The sequence below is a fragment of the Tetrao urogallus genome, assembly GCF_951394365.1.
Source record: "Tetrao urogallus genome assembly, chromosome: 5".
Classification (NCBI taxonomy): domain Eukaryota; kingdom Metazoa; phylum Chordata; class Aves; order Galliformes; family Phasianidae; genus Tetrao; species Tetrao urogallus.
The window spans coordinates 24,277,097-24,297,152 of NC_136818.1; the positions used below are offsets into that span (position 1 = coordinate 24,277,097).

At 50.1% G+C, this 20,056-nt stretch overlaps 1 protein-coding gene across 2 annotated transcripts in view; it reads right to left on the reverse strand.

Moving 5' to 3' along the window:
• Positions 1–394: 394 nt before the first annotated feature.
• PBX1 (PBX homeobox 1) overlaps positions 395–20,056 on the reverse strand; it is a gene marked incomplete at its 3' end in the record, with an annotated part of 105,267 nt that continues 85,605 nt past the window's right edge. The window contains exons 4-9 of one of the 2 annotated variants that reach the window (XM_079535990.1): positions 18,693–18,883; positions 17,609–17,744; positions 14,789–14,948; positions 8,089–8,201; positions 6,566–6,655; positions 395–487 (exon numbers count right to left, since the gene is read on the reverse strand). In XM_079535990.1, coding sequence (XP_079392116.1) covers positions 395–487; positions 6,566–6,655; positions 8,089–8,201; positions 14,789–14,948; positions 17,609–17,744; positions 18,693–18,883 — 783 coding nt within the window. Of the gene's footprint in view, positions 488–6,565; positions 6,656–8,088; positions 8,202–14,788; positions 14,949–17,608; positions 17,745–18,692; positions 18,884–20,056 lie in introns of those variants that run through there. The other variant, XM_079535991.1, reaches the window with a different exon arrangement.

A 20,056-nucleotide genomic window follows, 5' to 3' on the forward strand; every position in this document is an offset into this window, starting at 1 on the left:
AGACCCGACCGAGGTATGGTTTTGGCTCAGTGCGAGGCCATGCACTGCTTTTGGTTCGGTTGGTGTGGCGGTGGTTGTTTTTTGCTTTTCCTCCTTAAAATCCTTCTAGCTGTCAAAATACCCTTCAGTGGGGAGGTAGGGGAAGGGAGGTGTTGTGGCGGCGGCAAGGGGGGGGGAGAGCGGCTTCTACCCAGAAAAGAAAGGGAAGAGAGTATAAAGAAGTGTCCAGATTGGCTGAAAAAAGCATCCCGACGAAGAGAAGAGAAGAGAAGGAGTCTTCTTGTGTGTGCTGATTGGTTTCACCTCCAGTCTGACTGCTGCGGTGTTAGGAGAGGCCCCCTCCCCTCCCGCCCCGCCGGGGCTGGATCAGCCAGGGATGCAATTTGCTGGGAGATCAGTTGGAGGTATCAGAGTGAACGCTGCCAGGGCCTTCTGTGGGGGAGGTCACCGACGATGGGGTAGTAGCGTCTTGCCAACCTCCATTAGCCTGCAGGGATAGAGATGGGCAGCCGTCAGTCATAGCAGGACAGAGCCCCACTGCAATGTCTCTGCCCAGCCCAGGTCTCCATTTGCATAATGGAGTGGTGTTAGGGATGGAGGGCAAGAATCCCCTGCTCTGTCACCCCATCCCATTGGACACCCATCCCATTGGACACCCAAAGTACAAGAACAGCTCAGGATAGCACTGATGAAAAAATGGTGGGATTTGATAATTTCAAGCCTTCACAGAAATTCTGCTCTTTAAAATAAGTATGGGTTTCTGCAGAAACCCCGAACTCTGTCTGTTTTTCACACTACAATAGTATGCTTCCCAATAGAAGAGGAAAATAGCAAACAACCATACAAGCTTGTTTTTTGAACTTGAAACCCCTTTCTGGAACTCCACCTGGACCCAAGCGCTAGGAAAATGCAGAATAAGTGCTGCACACCAGCACACGAGGGACCTATGAGTGCAACTTGTCCACACTCCCCAGCTTCCTCAGGCTCAGTGTGCTGCACATCCATCCTGGAGCTCCCACTTGCACCATATACACCGATCCTGACACTGCCCCAATGTCCTGCAGTGCTGTCCTACCACAGATGGCAGCAGAGCAGCCCACCCAGAGGTGCAGCTGAGCATCCTCCTCATCCAAGAGGTCATACAGCAAAGGCAGGCAATGTTTTCCTCCCACAGCCAATGGGTGCTTTCCCACCTAAAGACCCAGATCTCCGCAGGGCAGAGCTGGCCCCCGGCTGCCATGCACGATAGCTCACGGAAGCTGCTTTTCTCTGGCTGCCGACCCCTTTGGAGAGGAGCAGATGTTGCCCCCACCTCCCCTGCTCACTCTGACATTGATTCAGTGCTCGGCTAATTAATCCACCCCGACTCCTGCCTGTGCTGAGCCAGCAGCAGCAGCCATCCCGCTTTGGATGTGCTCAGTCTGCTCTGCCTGCTCTGGCCATCCCTACGCCTCCTGCTCTAGGACATCCATCTCTGGGCCCAACAGTCCCACATGGGACCTCATGGGAGGGGGACACAGGGATGTCTGGGAGACATACGGCCTCACCCACAACCCCACATGCACCCACTGCGGCCCCACTGCACATCCTGCTTCCCAGGACGCAGCACCCACCCTTCTCCACGTCTTGGTCCACTGCAAGAGGCAGCAATTACCGTAGATTATCAGCCCCAAAATGACAGGCCGCGGAGAGAGAGACACGGAGCCAACTCCGCCGCCCAGAGACTGGCATATTCAAGTACACTTAGGACATTAATAGCAATTTACGTGCCATCAGTGAGAGAGAGCCACAATAGCGGCGCTGGCAGCCTCTTATTACGAAGCCTGTTATTTGTTGGAGTTACAAGCTATAATCACAACAGAAACTTTCAAAACCCTTATCTTCCGTGACGCACCAAATCTATTTCAGAGCCGTAATTGCTATGTCACCGGAGAGTTTGCTGCTTAATGCACTCAGATGCCATTTAGTGTTTGCAGGGTCATTACAGTGAGCAGAAGGGGGGAGAGGCGGTGGGGGCTGCTCGGAGCAGGGCTCGGTCCCTATTGTGTTGCACTATTTTTAGAGGCTTTTTCATGCTTGCCGTGGCTGAGAGGAGCGAGGGGGAGAACATCTTGCAGACAATGGCTGCCCTCTCTCCCTGTACCCCCAAAATGCTGGGCAGCCCTTCTGGCCTCAAGATTGGGAGCCAACCTTCACTTCTGGCAGAAAAGGTGGTTCTGTGCCATGACTGTCACCTCAATCCCACGTAGTGGGAAGAAGAGATGCTGCTGGGCAGATGCTGACCTCTGCTCCAACGGGTTTGGCCTTGAAGATACCCCACACATCACAGTCTCACATTCCCCCAGCAAGAGTAGCCCCAAACTACAGCCCAAGTGGTGGACAAGAGGGGCCTTGTGAGGAGCCCTGCACACAGCTCTGACTTCTGCAGGGGGGACACAGCCAGACATGCAGCAATAGTCTCCAGGATGTCTCTTCAAATGTCACCTTCTGATGCCAGAGCACTGCCGTGGTCTTGGTGGTTGTCCAAGCGTAGAGCCAGGGTGATGGATTGCTGAAGTAACTGAGTTTGGGGCTGGTTTCTGCAGGTCTCACAGCATTTTTCCTCCAGCAAATCAGGCTGGCTCCCAGCCCGGCCTCCTGCATGGGGCTGATTTTCTGCCAGTTCTTCAAGGAGCTTGCAGCTTTGCACGAAGCCTGTCACCACATCCCACTGTACGTGGCCAAATCCTTGTCCCACTAGCAATGGGCCAGGAAGTCAGTTCAACCTCCCAGCAAACCAGACACCGTGTCTGACAGAGGGGAACAGGCTTCAAAGAGCCTGCAGAGAGTGGAGAGGTGCTGGCAGAGAGTTGCCCAGAGCTGTGGGTGCCCCCATCCCTGATGGTGCCCAAGGGCAGGTTGGATGTGCCCCCGGGCAGCCTGCCTCACATGAACAAGGAGGTCTCACCTCCTACAGCCAGCAGGGCCACTGAAAGTCCTCACTCCCAGCTGGCAGGCGTGGATGTACAACCACTGTGCAATGGGGCACCACCATCACAATGACAAACATTGCTGTGTAAATAGGCAGAACAGCATTTTTAAATCAAAACTCCTCCACACTGACCAATTTTAAAAATAGCCTCCTGTGTTAGACTTTGCAATGATTTATAAACTAGCCTGCTCTGTTTTCTTCATTAGAGGGTTAGGGATGGAGGGCATAAAGGGCAGAAGGAAAGGAGGAGCCAGGTGTCCAAAAAGAAATTTCTGACAGGGCTTTTCTTTAAGAGGACTATAAACCATTAATTAATTAGCAAACTGATCAGAGTCGTTGCAGCAACCCAGCCTGCATTAACAGAGTGTTTACAGGCAGATCCATGGGAGCAAGTACACAGCTGCCTGTGCACATGGCAAGGAGGACACACACAGGGACATCCTCCTTCTAGATGTGGTCAATGAGAACTTGAGTCCTAACCCACCAAGGCCAAAAGAGACCTTGTGGGGATGCCCAACACGATCTCCACCTAGATGTGAGGTCGGCTGTTTTCGCTCTGCCTCAGCTATCGCTGCAGGTCACAGAGATCCAGTGGCAGGGACATGGCTGATCATCCTGCTAACGATGCACAGACAGTGCCGGGCGGGCTGTCAGCCGCTGAGCAGCTGCAACCAGCAAGACAGGCTCACAGAAGAACCACGGAGGAAATTGGGCTCTGGGTGTATTTCTGTCCTCAGCTGTCACGACGTGCACGCGTTTAAAAATTCATCTTCCACCAAGGAAGGCGAGCCCTGTGCATTGTCTCCCCTGCCAAGCTTTACAGCGGTGGAGCCGGGCAACCTGCTGCTGCCTTCCCAGACCTGACGGGCTCCAGGGATGAGTTAACCTCAGCCCTGTGCAGAGATCTTTGTGACAGGGCTCTTGACTCGGTTTCGGCTCATCTCCTTCCAGCAGCTCCCAGGGATGCTCGGGTTAGGCAGGGATTGCAGCTCTCTGCGTTGCTGGCAGCTTTCCTCTGCATCCCGCTTCATTTCTGCACCATTAAAGGGGTTGAGGAGAGGCAGGGAAAACGTGCCCACTGCTCTGGCTATGAGACAGCCCCTGCCTATATGGACCAACACCAGCACCTATGGGACCCAGCACATCCCAGAAGGCAGCCAGGCTGCAGGGGTGGCAGATCACTCAGCTGGGGGCTGCCAAACGCTTTGGGATCTGCATGGAAGAGAAGACATGATATCGCAAGCAAAGGGTCTGGGGAAAGAACGGCAACCCAGAAGTGCTTCCTAAACCTTCTAATCTCTTCTAGACTGGCTCCAGATACTATTGGGGATACAAACTAGCTAGATAAAGAGTCTCCCCCGAACTGGGTGGATTGCTTACCCACTTGCCTCCCTGCCTGTGCCTGTCTCTGACCCTCATCCTTCATAAGTCTGACCTTTTTAAGCAACTTTGGGTTCCTGCCCTCCTAGAAACCATCCAACACCGCATGCCACTCATCTTGGGTCACTATTTGGGAAGCTGCTGCCATCAGCTCATCAACTCCCAGTGCTGCTCCCATTATGACCACCACTGGCTGCCAGAAATACCAGTCCATCCACTGATGTCCTATTTGGCTTACAAGTTTGCACTCCTCCTTTCTTCTCCCCTCTCCTCTTGTCCCCCTCCCTGCCTTGTAATCCCCATCAGCAACCCTCCCCCCAAATTTTGGCTTAACCCAGCCCACTGTTATTTTCCAAGCCAACTGCAACCATAATCAGCTCAGCCTCTTTCCTTGGGGGTATTTTAATTTATACAAAAGTATCATCTCTTATCATGATCAGCCTCCGATTCATTTACTCTTCAAGTATTAAAAAGCCAGAAAGGGAATAAATTCAGCGCACAGAGAAATTAATGCGGAACGATAGGCTCTTTCATGTGGCATTTCCAAGCACCGTTTTTGCAACGGGCTTATGTAATGAGACATAATTATCTGCACATGTTCAATTACATTACTTCACAAATCCTCCCTGGCTCTGCCTCGTGACGTCAAGCTGCCTGCTAAGCCCCGGCACCCGGTGGGGCGGGGAGAGCAGCCCCCATTCGGCAGCCCCTTCCTCCTCCACCCCCGGGGTCTCCCCATGTCGGTGGCGGTCTTTCAGACACCAAGGGCCCCAAGTTGGTCAGATGCAAGGTGCCAAATGGCAAAGACTCCTTGGAGAGTGGTCTCCTTGGAGGGTGAAGGGACTCACAGGGAGATGTGGCAGGGCGAGGTGCCCCGTGGTTGGCAGCTGAGGCCATGTTCTCCCGTCCCTGAATGAAAGGCAGAGGCAGGGAAGGGCTGGAGGCTGTGAGGAAGCTCTTTTAATGCCTCCTCATGTATCACGTCTCCATCTCAGCGCCTTTGTTTCAAACTGACAGGAAGCCACAGACGCTGGCTGGCAGAGCTGGAGCTCCCTGGGCATCCCTTGGCCGCCTCGCTGCAGGCGGCATTTTGCTGGAGCAGCCCATGCTGCCACTGGCCCAAGCCCAAAACCAAGGTTGGGCCTGACCCCCTCCCCCCAAAGACAATACTCTCTCAGTCTTCCAGTCAGCAACATAGGCAGCAAAACACAACATGGCACCCACCACTTCCCTGCACAGCCCAAGACTGCCCCACCTCAACCTTCATCCTCCTCATCACCCAACGGGATTATGGTGCACGCTGACCACAGGCCACAGCCATCCTCCTCCCCTCGCCAGCCTGGCCACCACCACCACCACCACCACCCACTCCAGGAGCACAGCCTCCTTTTCCAGGCTGCCCTCTTCTCCCAGCTTGCTGTCACCGCCGCTGAGATGGTGGACGATTGATCTGAGAAATGAAGTTGGATTGCTGTCCCGAATCTACACTCGGTTCTCCTTGTGTGTGTCTGATCGATTTCACCCTGTACGACACAGCTTGTCGCTACGAATTTTCATGCTAGTCAGAACCCGCCAGCGCACCCAAGAACAAGGAGAAGATGCTCCAAAGCCCTCCCTCCCCCTCACATCCTCCCCCAGTTCGGTTGGGCGAGGTTTTCTTGGGTTGCGCTTGTTTTTTTTCCCCTTTTCCTTCTATTTATGACCATTACCGCCGTCAACCCCATCATCGCTGTGCTTTCAGCCCCCTCCCACCCACCCAGCCCGGCTTCAGATGCTGGCCAGGGTTGGGTTATTTTTAGGTGGCCGCTGCAGGATGCTGCCATCAGCCTCATCGGCGTGGAGCCATCTCTGGGTTAGGGTGCTCGTGGTGACATTCCCCACCGCGGTTACGCGAGGTGTCACCTGTTTAGCAGTTCCTCTCAGCCGAACGCATGTGGCCGCAGGTGCCACGCGAACGCTGATCGGCTCTGACAGTCCTAGACGCCAGCTGCCTGCACAGAGCCTGCCCAGTCGCCACTTTTTTCGTGGGCAAAGCTCTGCCGTTGGCGTGACCGATACAGAAGCAATAAACTAGGTGACCGTAAAAGCAAAGACAAGTCCTACTAAGTGGCATTCTGAGCCCTATGGCTTTGAAATAATTGGTAGTGAGAGAACAAAAATGAAAGGGAGGGAAAAAAATAAAACAAGAACCCAAGCCTATTTTTTTTTTCTTACACTGATGCCCTGCGGACTATACATCTGACTTGCTGCGAGTCCGTCACTGTATCCTCCTGTCTGGCTGATAACATGGCGAAGGGTATCCACCTAAACAGACCAACGACAACAAAGACACAAATTAGAGTGAATGAAAGGTTAGTGGGCAAAGCCGCTTCGGTTCATCTTTGGCACGGTAGAACAAATGAACAGTAATAGTAATAGCACTGATAAAGGTACATATTTAAAGAGGGGGGGGAAAGAACCGTGGTTGGACTCATGGTGAGAGTCAAGTCGGGGGAGCGCTCCCTTGCCTCCCCGATGGCCCACCCCCGTCACACTCTTGGTGGCCCCAAGCCCTTAAACACCAAGAGCGGAGAGGGAGAACAGCGTGGCAAGCACAAGCTGGCACTTCCTGGGGCACATCGCTGGGGCCAACTTCAGCATCGTGCCCAAGGACCCACAGTCTTACTCATCCCCTTCCTCCCTTTGAGCTCACATCAGTGGAAGGAGATCTTTGGAGCTGGGTGAAGACAGCTCCTCCTTCCATTCTGGAGGGCCCAGAGAATATACCTACCATGGCAAGGCACCGTCAGCTCTCCTCTATGTGCCTCGCTCCTCTCCCTTTACTGCTCAGCCCAGACCCCGGCAGCAGTACGCACAGTGATGTGCATCTCTGTGTCCAGCACTGCAAGGGGAGTGACTTGGGCTTTAGAAAGCTCTCCTTGCCCAATGTGAACATGTCAGACTGGCTGTCATCTCTCAACACAGAGCCTTAGACACCAGAGAGAAGACTCATGGCATATCTGGACATCAGGTAGGAAGGGGAAGATCTAAGTGAGCTATTGGCTATTTTAAATTCTTTCCTCTTCAAGCATAGGTTGATGCTTCAGTAACACTGCTCAAAGCTCCCTCACTCTGTCTTGCTGGTGTGTACATGGGCAGTGTGAGTGCCTGCGCTTTGGGAATATGGGGAGACCATGAGGGGTGACTTTTAGTTTAAAAAAAAAGTAAAAAAAAAAACAAAAACCCTAGCTGTGTATTTGAACATTTCTCGCCTTGCAGCAGACACCTGGTTTGGCATCAAAGGAGTAAGTGGAAGCCATGTAAAACGAGACACCGGTCCAGACATCTGACCCCTTCCCTTGGAAGAATAAAGCATGCGGAACCTAAATCTCATCTGCTTTTGTTTGAGTACATGCCTGTTCTCCTAAACCTCCTTTCCTCCTGTTACGACTATCAAGCCAGAGCCAAATGCATTCACAAAGTGTGGGCAAGTCTCCTCAAGACCATGGTTGGTTTGGTTGGGTGTTCGGTTTTGGTTTCTTTCTGATTGATTTTTTTGGGTGGTTGTTGCCTTTGCTTTTTTTTTTTTGGTTGGTTGGTTGTTTTTTTGGTTTGCTTCACTTTTTTATAAGCGTTGGTTGGTTCGTTTGTGCTGGTTGAGATTTGCTCTTTTCGGACGGGAGGGAGAAGTGCCAATACAATCAAAGGCTCCTCCAACACTAATGCATTCACTGGCAGTACATCGGATGGGTCCCTACCTGTGACTGCACGTTGGCTCCAACCTGGGCCCCTTGGTAAGAATCCCCATTGAGAGACTGCACGCTCATGAACAAATCTCCAGAGTTTGACATGTTAAAAGAACTGGAAGAACCTGGAAAGGAAAGAGTGAGGCACCTGAATCACAGAAAGGAAAAAGATCCACCCCATGACTCTCAGCCAAGAGGAAGGAACAACATGCAAAGCAACCACAAAAACAAAACACACAATCAGGTTAGTAGTATGAAGAACAGAGCAAGCAAAAAAAAAAAAAAAAAAAAAAAAAGGATGCACTCTTGAGGTTATTCAAAGCCACATGTTGTTACAGCTCAATGCCAAGAACATTCTTCAACAGCTCCTCAGCTGGAGGAAGGATTCTTCATGCTCTGGACTAAGATGAACAAAACCCAGCCTGGAGGACTCAAGACAGCCCTTTCTTTCATTCCTGGCCAACAAAATCCTTCAAGCAGCTTTGCAGATCTCGATTTTTGGAGATGTCTACCCGGCAGATTGCACCAGAGAACAGAATTACCCAAAGAACGCTTCACTATCAAAAGCAGAAGCCACTTCAGCACAGCTAACTGGGCCCATGCTGCTGTTGTCTCTGAGAAGCTCAGCTCAGTGCAGGTAAGTCTAGGCCATGCACCCTTACGGGGCCTTTCTGCCGGGTGACCACATCCAAGCACCACCCCTTTCCATGCCCAGAGCTCCCTTGAGGAAGCTATGCATGGTCTGCCTTCAGGACATCAGGATCCATCCCAGGGGTGAGCACAACGCACCAGGAGCGAAGGTTCACAAAAATGTGAAGGCACCTGGGCCAGGCTCCCAGTAATGATCTTGTTGACAACCTTCTTTCATCTCAGTGGGCTGTGAGAGGACCTGGGTGTCCCAGCCCCGTGGGGCCAGCTGTCCCAGAACAACGAGCTCTGTAAGCAAATCCCCACTGCATGCACCAGTCGCCAGCGTTACGCTCAAAAACGATAATGGTGAGGACAACTGGGTGGGATCAGGAAAAAAAAACAACCAACAGATGATAAGGAAAAATAAAAAAGGTCCTGCTTCCAGCTTTGAGATATCTGAGCACCTCCTTGACTACCAAATAGGAGAAACAAACCTAATGTGTAACTGGAAGGCAGGTGAGGAGGGAAGGGGGTTAAAAATAAATAAAAAGGTTTTAAGGGATTATTTCAGAACTCATCGTGCAGATCAGCGCGTTAAGTGTGAGACAGCTCAACGTGCAAGGTTTGGTTATATACATGACGTTAGCCTTGGAAAGGAGAGACTTCAGGGGCCCAGGTCAGCTCTGCTTTCAGCTCCAACCCAAAATACGCTCTCATCATCTCCGCTGCTGCTTCCAGCTTGGAAGATTGGCAACCACAGTCCTGCTGGAACTGCCCAACTATGGCTCATGTGTGTGCTCTGAGAAATGTCCAACAATTCCCATCTCCTGCTGGAGAGGAGAAGGAAGAAACCCTCTTGGCAGTGCCCAGGCTCTGCCCTGGAGATGAGCCAGGAAGGAACCGGATGGAAGCCAACATCAAGAAGGCTCAGGGAGCAAGTCCACAAGTAGGAGGTCTAAGTTGGAGAGTTCACGTTCATGACACCTTCCTGCAAAAAACCTTACTCTTCACACATGGCCCTTTAATCAGGAGTGCACACGGTGGAGCAACCCACCAATGCTGTGTGAAGTAAGCAGCACTAGGTGGCAGGGCTGCAGCCAGCGCCTCCCTGCTCAGCTGGTACCCAGCTCCTGTCGCCTCCCCACCTCTCAGGTTCTAAAGGCAAAAAGCTATGGATGTCAACTAGGAGACTGAGGATATCCCCCACTGACACCACTCAACACAAAGCATGAGGATGGACACTTATGTACAAAAAACTGCTTCCTACTGGCTTTTCTGAATGATCACTTTGACTACCAGCATAAAGCCCAGAGCAGTGTGATGGCTTTTGTGCTCCCACAGTGGCTGGGAACCAAAGGATTTTGCAGTTAACCCTCACAAGAAGCAGAGAATATTCTGCAGTTATTTTAAGGTGAGCGAAACCCTTCAAGACGACACAATCAATCAGTGTCAGAGCTGGAAAGAGGACTTGGGAAACCCTGACAGGACTCCACCATCACTCTACCCCCAAGCAGAGCAGCATTCCAGCTTTCCCTACCAAAACAAGATAATAATAATAATAACAATAATAACAACGATAATAATAACAAAAATATCATAAACGTTATCTGGTCTTTATGGAAATTTAACAAGCCTGCCCCTTAAAATTGAGACTGGGAGGAAGGAAATAAAAATAAACAATCACAAACTCTAGTTCTGTAGAGCACCGGTGTCTTGGAAACCATGAGGAGTGCTGGAGATGTCACTTACAAGATATACACTGCTATCGGCACAGGGTATTTTTACAATATATGTGCATATCTAAACGGCAAATATGTCTTGCTGCTGATGTGGATGCAAAGATAAATATGCGCATACCAATGGCCCGCATGTATGGATGCATTTGTATCAGAGCCATAATTGCAGAGAGCCCTTTCAGCTGCTACTCTGCTGTTTCAGCACTCTGCTGCCTATGTGCTAGCCATGTATGAAAATTACAATGGCCCAAAGCCTCAGAGACACAGCTACGAGGGACTGATGTGCTGGGGTGGAAGAGGAGGGGGAGGAATGCAAAGAGTCCTCAAAATTAAGACACTGGTATCCTTCACAGAAACAAGTCTTGTCTGTCTGCTGGAGGATGCTCCATCCTTAATCTGATCTGTCCCTCTGAAAGGCTCCGTTGGAAACACACCACAGCAGTCATAGTTTGACACAGAACTCCTTGAGAAGTGAAATGTAATAACCACCTTTGAGCTTGTGGACCCACAATGAAAGGTCTCTGAACTTGGCACATGTAAGTCCCTTGATGCTTCCATGCACAGACAAAAGAAAACGGGTAGAAACATTTGTAGTAGTGTGAAGCAGCGGTCCATCTTCAGCATCCACACATCTTATCAAACTCAAGTCTAATCACCATCATTCCTTAGTGGCGAGTTCCCATCAGAACACCAGCTTCAGAAGAAGTGGTGGCAATGCTTAAAAAGAAACGAGCATTGGCACTCAGATCTTGCCACTGGGTGAAAACCTACATCAAAGCAATGCCAACAGTGAGATCTCTTCCACTTCTCACATTTATATGCTGCTTATTCCTACCACCTACCACCAATGAGACAAATCTAGTATCCTGAACCACTGAAATCAAGTTTGGTCGTGTACATGAGATTCCTAATTAAAGTCAATGGCTGCGACCTATATGCATCAGGAAAATTTGATTTAAAGTAACTTTTCCTTGTGTTTCTACCATGGCCAAAGATAAGGGAAGAAGATGATGGACCATGCAGGAGCTCAGGTGGACAACGTCCCTTAATCTGACACAAGTTCTAAAAGCAAACATAAGCCTGGGCTGGTCCTGTAGGACACCTGCTGTTCTTTTTCACTTGCCAAATGACACTGAAGACAGTGAGACCACGACGAGCATGGTTTCTTTGCTCACTCTGGCATCCCACAAAAAGCAACTGCCACAAACAAATGGGGGAAGGCAGAGAAGATACAGCCATCAGGCTCGTGCCTGATGAAGCATATTTCCAAATCCTGTCCATCAGCAGCTGTGCATGAAGATTTTTACAAAATGAAAGGATGAGCAGGTAAAAAAAATAATAATAATTAAAAAAAAAGTTCAGGATAATTTTGGCTGCTCTGCATGGAAGATTTCACTGAATGTCACCACCCATGTGCAGTCCTCCAGGACTCTGGTTGGCAAAAGGGTCAGTCCACATAAAATAACTCCCATTTGCCACATGGTTTTTGTGCTGAGATTGTCCATACAATCAAAGTGAGGATGGGGAGTTGTTAGCCCAAATGAGCCAGACATCTCAGCTTATTTGAACATCTGGCTGATAAAACCCAACTGCGTGTATTCAGGATGAAAAGGTGTTTGACATTCAGGCCTGGGTGACTGAGGGTGGGGGACCCTGTGCTGAAGGTGCCAGATGGCCAGCCAGATGCAGTCCTTGCCCTTGTCAATGTGTGGCCAATCTCTTTGACTGACTGTAGCCATTCACCGAGCTCCGGTAACATGGCTGTCAATGCAGAGAACAGATGGGTCTGCACAGCCACAGCAGAAATGAATTTAGCTCCTGTCCCAGGTCCCAGCACATCCAGTTCCACCTCCTCTTCCAACATCATGGCCCTCCAGGGGCTACATTGCTGGTTGCTGCCTCCTTCTCATGACCTGTCCTCTGTCTGCTCCCCTTGTTTCCATGTGCCCTGTCATGTATTTAAACCAGAGGACCCTACAAATCACCAAATCTAGTCTTTGTTCGGGCTCCTTCCTCACCAAAATCCCTGCCACTGATCTGTAAACAGAAAAAAAGACCGTGGTATTAAAGAAGAGCTTTCATCCACCTTAGTCCTTCATCTCTTCATGCACTTCCACATTCCTCCCAGGGCAATGCAGCACACCTGGATGGCTCAAAATCCTTGGCACCATCCTCCAAGTCTTTGATAGGGATTTCAGACCAAGCATGCACAGGTGCGCTTTTGGCTGTCAGCACCTACAGCACAACCTGAAGAAGGGAAGGTCATTCGACTTCAGATGCCACTGGGACACACCTCTGCCCTACAACATGACAGTATAGGGATGCCTGGCTGAGCAGGGGAAATCTCAACCTGGGGTGCCACTGCTGGAGATGAAGTCCCAAGGCCCTTCTATCTGTCTTCTCAAGAGAGGACATAAGGACATCCAACTCCACTGTCTCTGCAAGCTTCCCTAGAGACTGGGCTGTTAGGTCTCCCTGCTCTGCCACTGCTGCAGCATACAGGGAGAGTGGTCAGCCCAGAAACACTTTGATTCCATCACAGCAAGGACCTTCAAAGTGCAGGAGCTCATGTGCATCAACAAGCCGCTTTAGCACTGCCTTAGCATGGGAAAAGGGGTTGGTGTTCCTGGGGAGCGGAAAAGGGAGTAAGAAAGAGGACCCAGGAGCTCATTTCTTACATGTTAATAACAAGACTGTTTGTCCTTCCTTGAAAGCAGTGTTATCCAGGGAATACCTCAGCCGTTTACTGCAGGGTACCGGCCAATCTATCACTGAAACAGCCATGTTACTGCCTGTGGGGACGTCAAAGAAACAGACTCACGCTGGAGCACTATTTAACAGGGCAGGCACTGGGGAAATGCCTATATCCAACAGCCATTTCCAAACCTATTTGAGTCATCTGAAGCTGCTCCCTTGCCCTTCCACACCTTTGGGTCTGACTCCAGTTGAAAAAGGCAGAACAGGAGGAGAGCTGTGCCTTGTGGGCCCAAGCTGTGTGTGCAGGGCAGCAGGTAACCATCCTCCGAGCACACACAGTTCTGCTCTCTGTCCTCCAGGCTTTCCTACAGCTGGGCCTTAACCATTTGAGCAGGTAGTAAGGATGACATTTTTCAAACTGCATTTAGATCTTCTGCAGTTACAGCAATGGAAGGAAAAGGAAAAACAAAAACAAACAAAAAAACCCACACTGCTGGTTTTCCCTTTGTCTGGGCTCTGCTTTCTCTGCCTCCCCAGACCTCCAGATCTGGGGGTGCAGTTCCTCTGACACCTTCTACTGTGTAGATACTGCATTTGCTATGTGAGCACATGTCCCAGTAGCAACCAGCATCTGTATGGTGTATGAGTGATGGGCTGCCCAACGCTCTCCCACCCCTACAAAGAAAAGATGCACATGGATATTTGTCTGGATAAGAGTGTGGCACCCACAAAATTGCCTTTTTTTGTTCTTTTTCATCAGGTTTCAGTTTTCCATCGCTCCTGGGAGCTGGGCATAACCAGAACAGAGCATACCAACCACAGCCTGGCACGGTTTTGTAGTCAGCCTCTACAGTGAGCATCGTTCTCTAGTGGAGGAGTTGAAATCTGGGCAAAGTGCTCTGTGCCTTTGACCCTCAAAACAAACAGATGGAAACCACAGCAAATGGGCAGGAAAGGGGGAACGGGAAGGGAACAAAGTGACCCACAGGTCTCCCTGGGTCATCCTGACACAAAGGGAAAATAAAATTCACACAGAGCACACTCTTGCAGGTGATCCAGACATCATCATGTAAGCAATCAAAGGTAACCACAACAGAAAGAAAAGCAACGGACAGAAATCTGCCCCAAACAGCTCCCAAATGGCATGAGTTCAGACATCCCAGAATTTGGGAGACTTTATTAACGAGGGCCACTCATGCTTTCTGCCCCCAGTGAAATGGAACAATTGGAACAAGGATTTTTTTCTCCTTTTTTTCCCTTTTTTTTCCCCTCTTCCCAAAGAGTTAACAAACCCGGCATTTTTTTTTTTTTCTGGTCATTTTTCTGCTTTTGTGCCTGTGCACAGAACCCAACACATCGCCGTTACTCACATGGTCTGATCACATTGCTTTTCAAATGAGAACCAGAACAGAGAAGGGGAACCAAGTAGAAAGCTTAAACAAATCCCCCCACACCCTCCCAAAACAACCCCAAAAACCAAACCCATCTGTCTTTTTCCTTTTCAAGACCACAAAAGTGAGCCAACCAAAACCAGAAAATAAAAACTGAAATAACCCAAAGGAGAAATCGAGAGAGAGATTAGAGGGAGGGGGGCAAACAAACGGAAAACCAAACATTAACAACCCAAAATAAAATAAAACAGAACTAACCAGCTGAATTGGGAGTTGAGGGTGAGTTAGCCTGGCTTCCATGGGCTGACACATTGGTAGCCGTGACAGCCGTTTTGGCAGCATAAATATTGGCTTCCTCTTGAAATTTACCTATGTTCTTCTTGTACCGGATTCTCTTATTTCCAAACCAGTTTGATACCTAGAGTGAGTTTAAGAAAAGACAAAAACATTAACGTTTCTGCTCTGGAAAGAGTGCCTGGGTGAGGACACTGGATTAGCTCAAGTTAAACAGTGCATCGTAATTGCTTTTTTCCCCATTTGTTCAGCCATGGGAGGGAGCACCTTCTACCTACAACAACCCCCTGAAAGTGGGGACACTTGAGAACAGAGGGTTTGTGTGGGTCCATCTGGTGCCTTCAGAGCAGGGCTGTGTGCCTGTCCCTGTGTGCAGAGCAGGGACTGCCTGAAGACCTAACTTTGGTCCCAGGGAACAAGTGTGCCCCTTGGAGGTGGCTGAAAATGATGGGCTGGATGTAAAGGCAGAGAGAAGCAGTGCAGCTGTGCTCCTTCTGTCCTGCCTGCAGGAATGTAGCATGACAGCAAAAAGACCCAAGGAGGGGTGTGAGCAGACAATCCTTAAAGCTCAGCGATGTGACATCGTGGGCTCAGTGGTACGAACGCCTCGAAGAACAGTCACTTGGCCATCCTGCCTGGTGACTAGACAAACATCCCAAAGTTTGCACGTTCAGGACAGCAATGGGAAGCTCTGAGTCTGAGAAATAGGGCTGTAGCACCCTGCCAGGGCTGCTTCTCCAGCGAAAAGGTTAGGGAACCTCCAGAACCACACAGTGTTCCCCAAATCCCAGTCAGTGCCTTGCTGACATGATCTTGTTCACTTGTGCCAGCTTCATTGTAGCCAACAATTTCAGAGATGTAGGGAAGATTCAGCCTAGGGTTTGGGATGCAGCTCCCAGCTTCTTCTTTAGCAACATGGAGAACTGGGGGGATGTCTTCCTATGTGCAGGTGTCTAAGCAGAGACTTGCAGTCGCTCCTGACCTTGCTTTAGGAAGCTCAATAGGATGATGGAGATGCACAAAGGCCAGGGGATACTGTAATTCTCCAACAGAAGTTCCTCCTGGGGTTGACTGGAGCTGACATCTTGAGCTGGGACTCAACAGATCAGCCTCTTTCATGGGACTCCTCTGCTTGCTGGTCATCAGTCCCCCTTCCGCAAATAGACTGCCCCGATGCCAAGTCAGAAAGGATAAGGCTGGATGTTAATTCTGGGAAGCTCACTGCTTTTTCCTCATCTTATGGAAATTGTTTTGACTTGAGCATTGATACCTGAAAATTTTCGAGATTTATTCCTCTGACGTTTTCTGTCTGGAGTGCTCACAGACAGCTCAGCAGCTTCTATAGAAAAGCAGCTCCATCCACCAATTTACCCGGTACTGAATTGCACCTACTGCTGCCATGCAGGAGGAAAAGGAAAATGTAAAACGCAGAGACTCCAGGGAGGCAAAAAGCAATAACTCAGATCAGCACCCAAGCCAGATCTGGGACTGAATACTCAATGGCACTGGGAGCAGGCACAGTTTGTTGAGAGCTCCATTCCACTTCTCAGTCCAGCTTTCTCATTAATGGCAATGTGCTCCGTCTCCAGCTTCCCATTTAGCTCATAAGCACAGCATTTCTCCTGGGCATTTTCTCTCCACCGGGGAGAAGTTGTAAGTGCGAACAGATGAATTAAAAGTGAGAGGGGAAGCATCAGGACAGCTGCAGTTTTACTTGAGCCAATATGTCCTGTCTCCTGCAGGTAACTCTGGACAGAATCAATGCCTGGATCTTCTGGCACAGGGGATGCAGTCGGAGTGGCTCAGCGGGCATTCGGCACAGTGACGACTCCTACTCTCAGATGCTGCTGCTCCTGCTGAAGGCAGACATGCTCTCACAAGGACACCAGATGCTGCTGCTGTCTTCAGTTTACTCAATTGATGAGCAGGCATGTGCCCTGGGGCTGGAAGGAGGCCCAAGATGGGGAGTGCAACAGGAGCCTGGAGGGAGCGCTAAGCTCACACGAGGACGAGACTACCAGAGGCAACATTCCAGCCCTCAGTCACGAGGCTTGCTCCAAAAAGTGAGAAAACAAAGGGCAGGCCTGAGTAATGTACAGATGAACACTTCAAGGACTGACTGTGCTCCTCAAAAATCCCCATAGCTAGTGATTCAAAACTACAGACTTCAGGAAGTACACGGCTGCTTCAAATGCATGGAAATAATTCAGTCTGCCTTTACTGACCACCTTTCTTTGAGGGATAAGCAAAGGAGAAAGAGGGAGAAACAACCCTGAGAAAGCCCACTCTCCTTGAGCACTGACTGGCTCTAACCATCAGCCTGTTTGACCCTATCCCTTCCCACCAGAACCTTGTTCCTTCTGCCTCATCAGACAAACTCTGCTCAAACCCTCTCACTATCTTCAAATCCCTTACCCTGAAGAATGGTCTTTCAGCTCATACGAGCTCTCCTTGCAAACCAGCATTGATTCCCTGAGGAGAAAACTGCCTCTGTGCATTGTGCTGAACTGTTTCTGTACTGCTGACACCATGACTGCACACGCAGTCACACACATTAAGTCTTCATCCCGTCTAAGTCCTCTCCCAAACACTCTTTTTCAACCATGTGGCTTGATCCTGTAAGTCTGCTGTCTACTTCCTACTCACCAGTTTACTCTGATCCCATTTAGCAATTAAATGCTCAATGGTGAGACATAAGTAACTAGACTGAGGACTGAGTGCCCTCCAAGGTGTTTGGTTTCCCTGAGCAGCAGCTGTCTTTGCTGTATTTCTGGGCTCTCTCACCTGTGAGACTGTGATGCCGCATTTCTTGGCTAGCTCTTCTTTGGCTTCCTCACTGGGGTAAGGGTTGCTGAGATGGGAATAGAAATACTCATTCAGGATTTCCGTAGCCTGCTTGTTGAAGTTTCTTCTCTTCCGCCTTGTAGGGAAGAAGGAAGGAAAAACAGAAGAAAAAGGATTCAGTACCAGAGATTCAGAAACAGAAATGTAACTTTCACAGAATCATTAAAGTTGGAAAAGACCACTAAGATCACCTTGTCCAACAGTCAAACCATCCCCACCATGCCCACTAACCATGTTCCTTAGTGCTACATCTTCACGGTTCTTGAATACAGTGATTCCACCACTTCTCTGGGCCTCTGTGAGTACATTACCACTCTTTCTGAGGAAACTTTAGATGCTTTGAACTTCCCTACTTGCTTTCCACCTTCCCCGGCTCTTGGGAGCATAGGGTGCAGCAGACTCATGGCCAGGAATCCTCGTCTGCACTTTGCTGGGGACTCCTCCCTCAGCACCTTCCAAAGCAAGTACATCTCATTCCTTAACACCAGCACCCAGACCCTGCACCTGGGAAGGTGACCCCTGACAGCTGGCTGTCCTAGCAGAAGAGGTCAGTGCTGCTGCTCTGCAAAGCCCTGTGCTGAGAAAGCAGCCACAGGTAAGTCCTTGGGGAAGTCTGTTCCTTTTACAGCTGGATAATGTCAGCTATTTCTTCCCAAGTTGTAGCTGCCCAGCCTCCCTATCTCAAGATGTAGCCCAAGCCTACAGTCTGCATCTAACCAGCTTGGAAAGTGAATAAACTCTAAAGCACACTGAGAATCTGGGACAATGGAAACAGAAGGAAAAGAACAGGAAAACCAGAGGGAACAGCACGGCTTGCAGGATTAGTTTTCATCCCTAAATGAAGTGTTGCAGCAGAATCAGCAGTGTGTAGTTCTCAAGGGAAGGATAAGGAGGATACAGCCCTTGTGGCTCAAAACCGTGGGCCCTGCCCTTCCCAGGCTCCCTGAGTCACTTCAGAAGCTCTCCCTGGCCCAAACAAGGCTGCTCAGTGGATGTGGAGAAAGGTCTGGGGAAGTGAACTCACCGTGCGTCCAGAAATCGGGAGCGCAAGATCATGACGGCTTCACACGTGCTTTGCTTCAACTGCATCTGGATGGAGCTGAATTTGCGGTGGATGATGCTCACCATCCGCTCTATCTCCTTTGGTGAGATGGGCCGGGTCCGGCTCTGCTCACGCAGCAGGTTCATCACGTGGGTGGTGAATTCGTTGCATGCCTGGGATGGCAAGAAAAGCAAAAGAAACCCCAGGATCGGAAGGTCATTCGATGGCGTCAAGGAGAGCACAGGAGCAGAACAGCTAAAGAAGGAAACGCAGGCAGTGGCCTCAATGGCTAAGGTTTGTTAGGGCAGACCCACAAAAGAGTGCTGGCTCTCAAGGGGACATGTATTCCTCTCAAGGGAAGAGAAAATCCCAATGTACACAGAGCAAAAAGCAGGAGTCAACTGTATGCTCTCAAATACCATAGATGGAGCTGGCGCAACAAGCCCTAGGACCTGTCAGTACGTCCCAGCCCTTGTACTTCTCCTGGATAGGGCTGGAAGAGCTACAGATGAATCTGAGAACCACAAACCTTTCAACCAGCACCATGTGTCCTCCAGAGCCCCTTCTGCTTTATGGGAACAGCCCCACAGAGACACAGCCCTGTCCTGGGCCCTTAGCACTTTGAATGAGAAGCATGGAAGGATAACAATGATAGTCTGATTGAGGCAGCAGTTCTGACACGTAAGGGCAAGCAGGCAACAATCCCATTAGCTTGCTGTGGGCACAGCACTGCCTGCCTGCTCCCACTTCCCCCATGGCATGTTGAGGACTCAGCAGCGAGGGGCCAGGGAGGACTCCAGATGGAATGAAACTAGATGATATTTGAGATTCCTTCCAACCCAAGCCATTCTATGATCTATGATTCTGAGGCTGGATGAAGGCAACCCCATTGCTCTCCCCCACCCCCTTGGATGGTAAAATCAGATCCTCTGATTTCCAGAACCAGTCTTGGGTCCAAGCCCCAAAACTCAGCATTTGGCAACCAGTTGGTGGCTTGAGAAGCTTTAGGCGCTCCCGAAACACATGAAGCTGCTCTGGGGAGAGCATCACCAGCACCCATCCCATGAGATGGAAAATGGGGCTGAAACACAGATTGTGTGGAGTGGTAACCCAAGGTTGACTATCTATCTCCCATCCCAAGCAATTTCTCCCCCTCTGCTCATCGCCCCCAGGGTCAGCCCATGGGGAGGTGATGAACCCTGCAGCCAACAACCCTGACCTGCCTGGGCTGTGGGGCTGGGTATGAGAGCTCTGAGCCCAGTGACGCTTTGCTCCCAGACAGCTGAGCAATTTCAGCTTGTCTCCTCTTAGCATGAAATAAGAGCATTAAAGGAAAATTGCAGGAG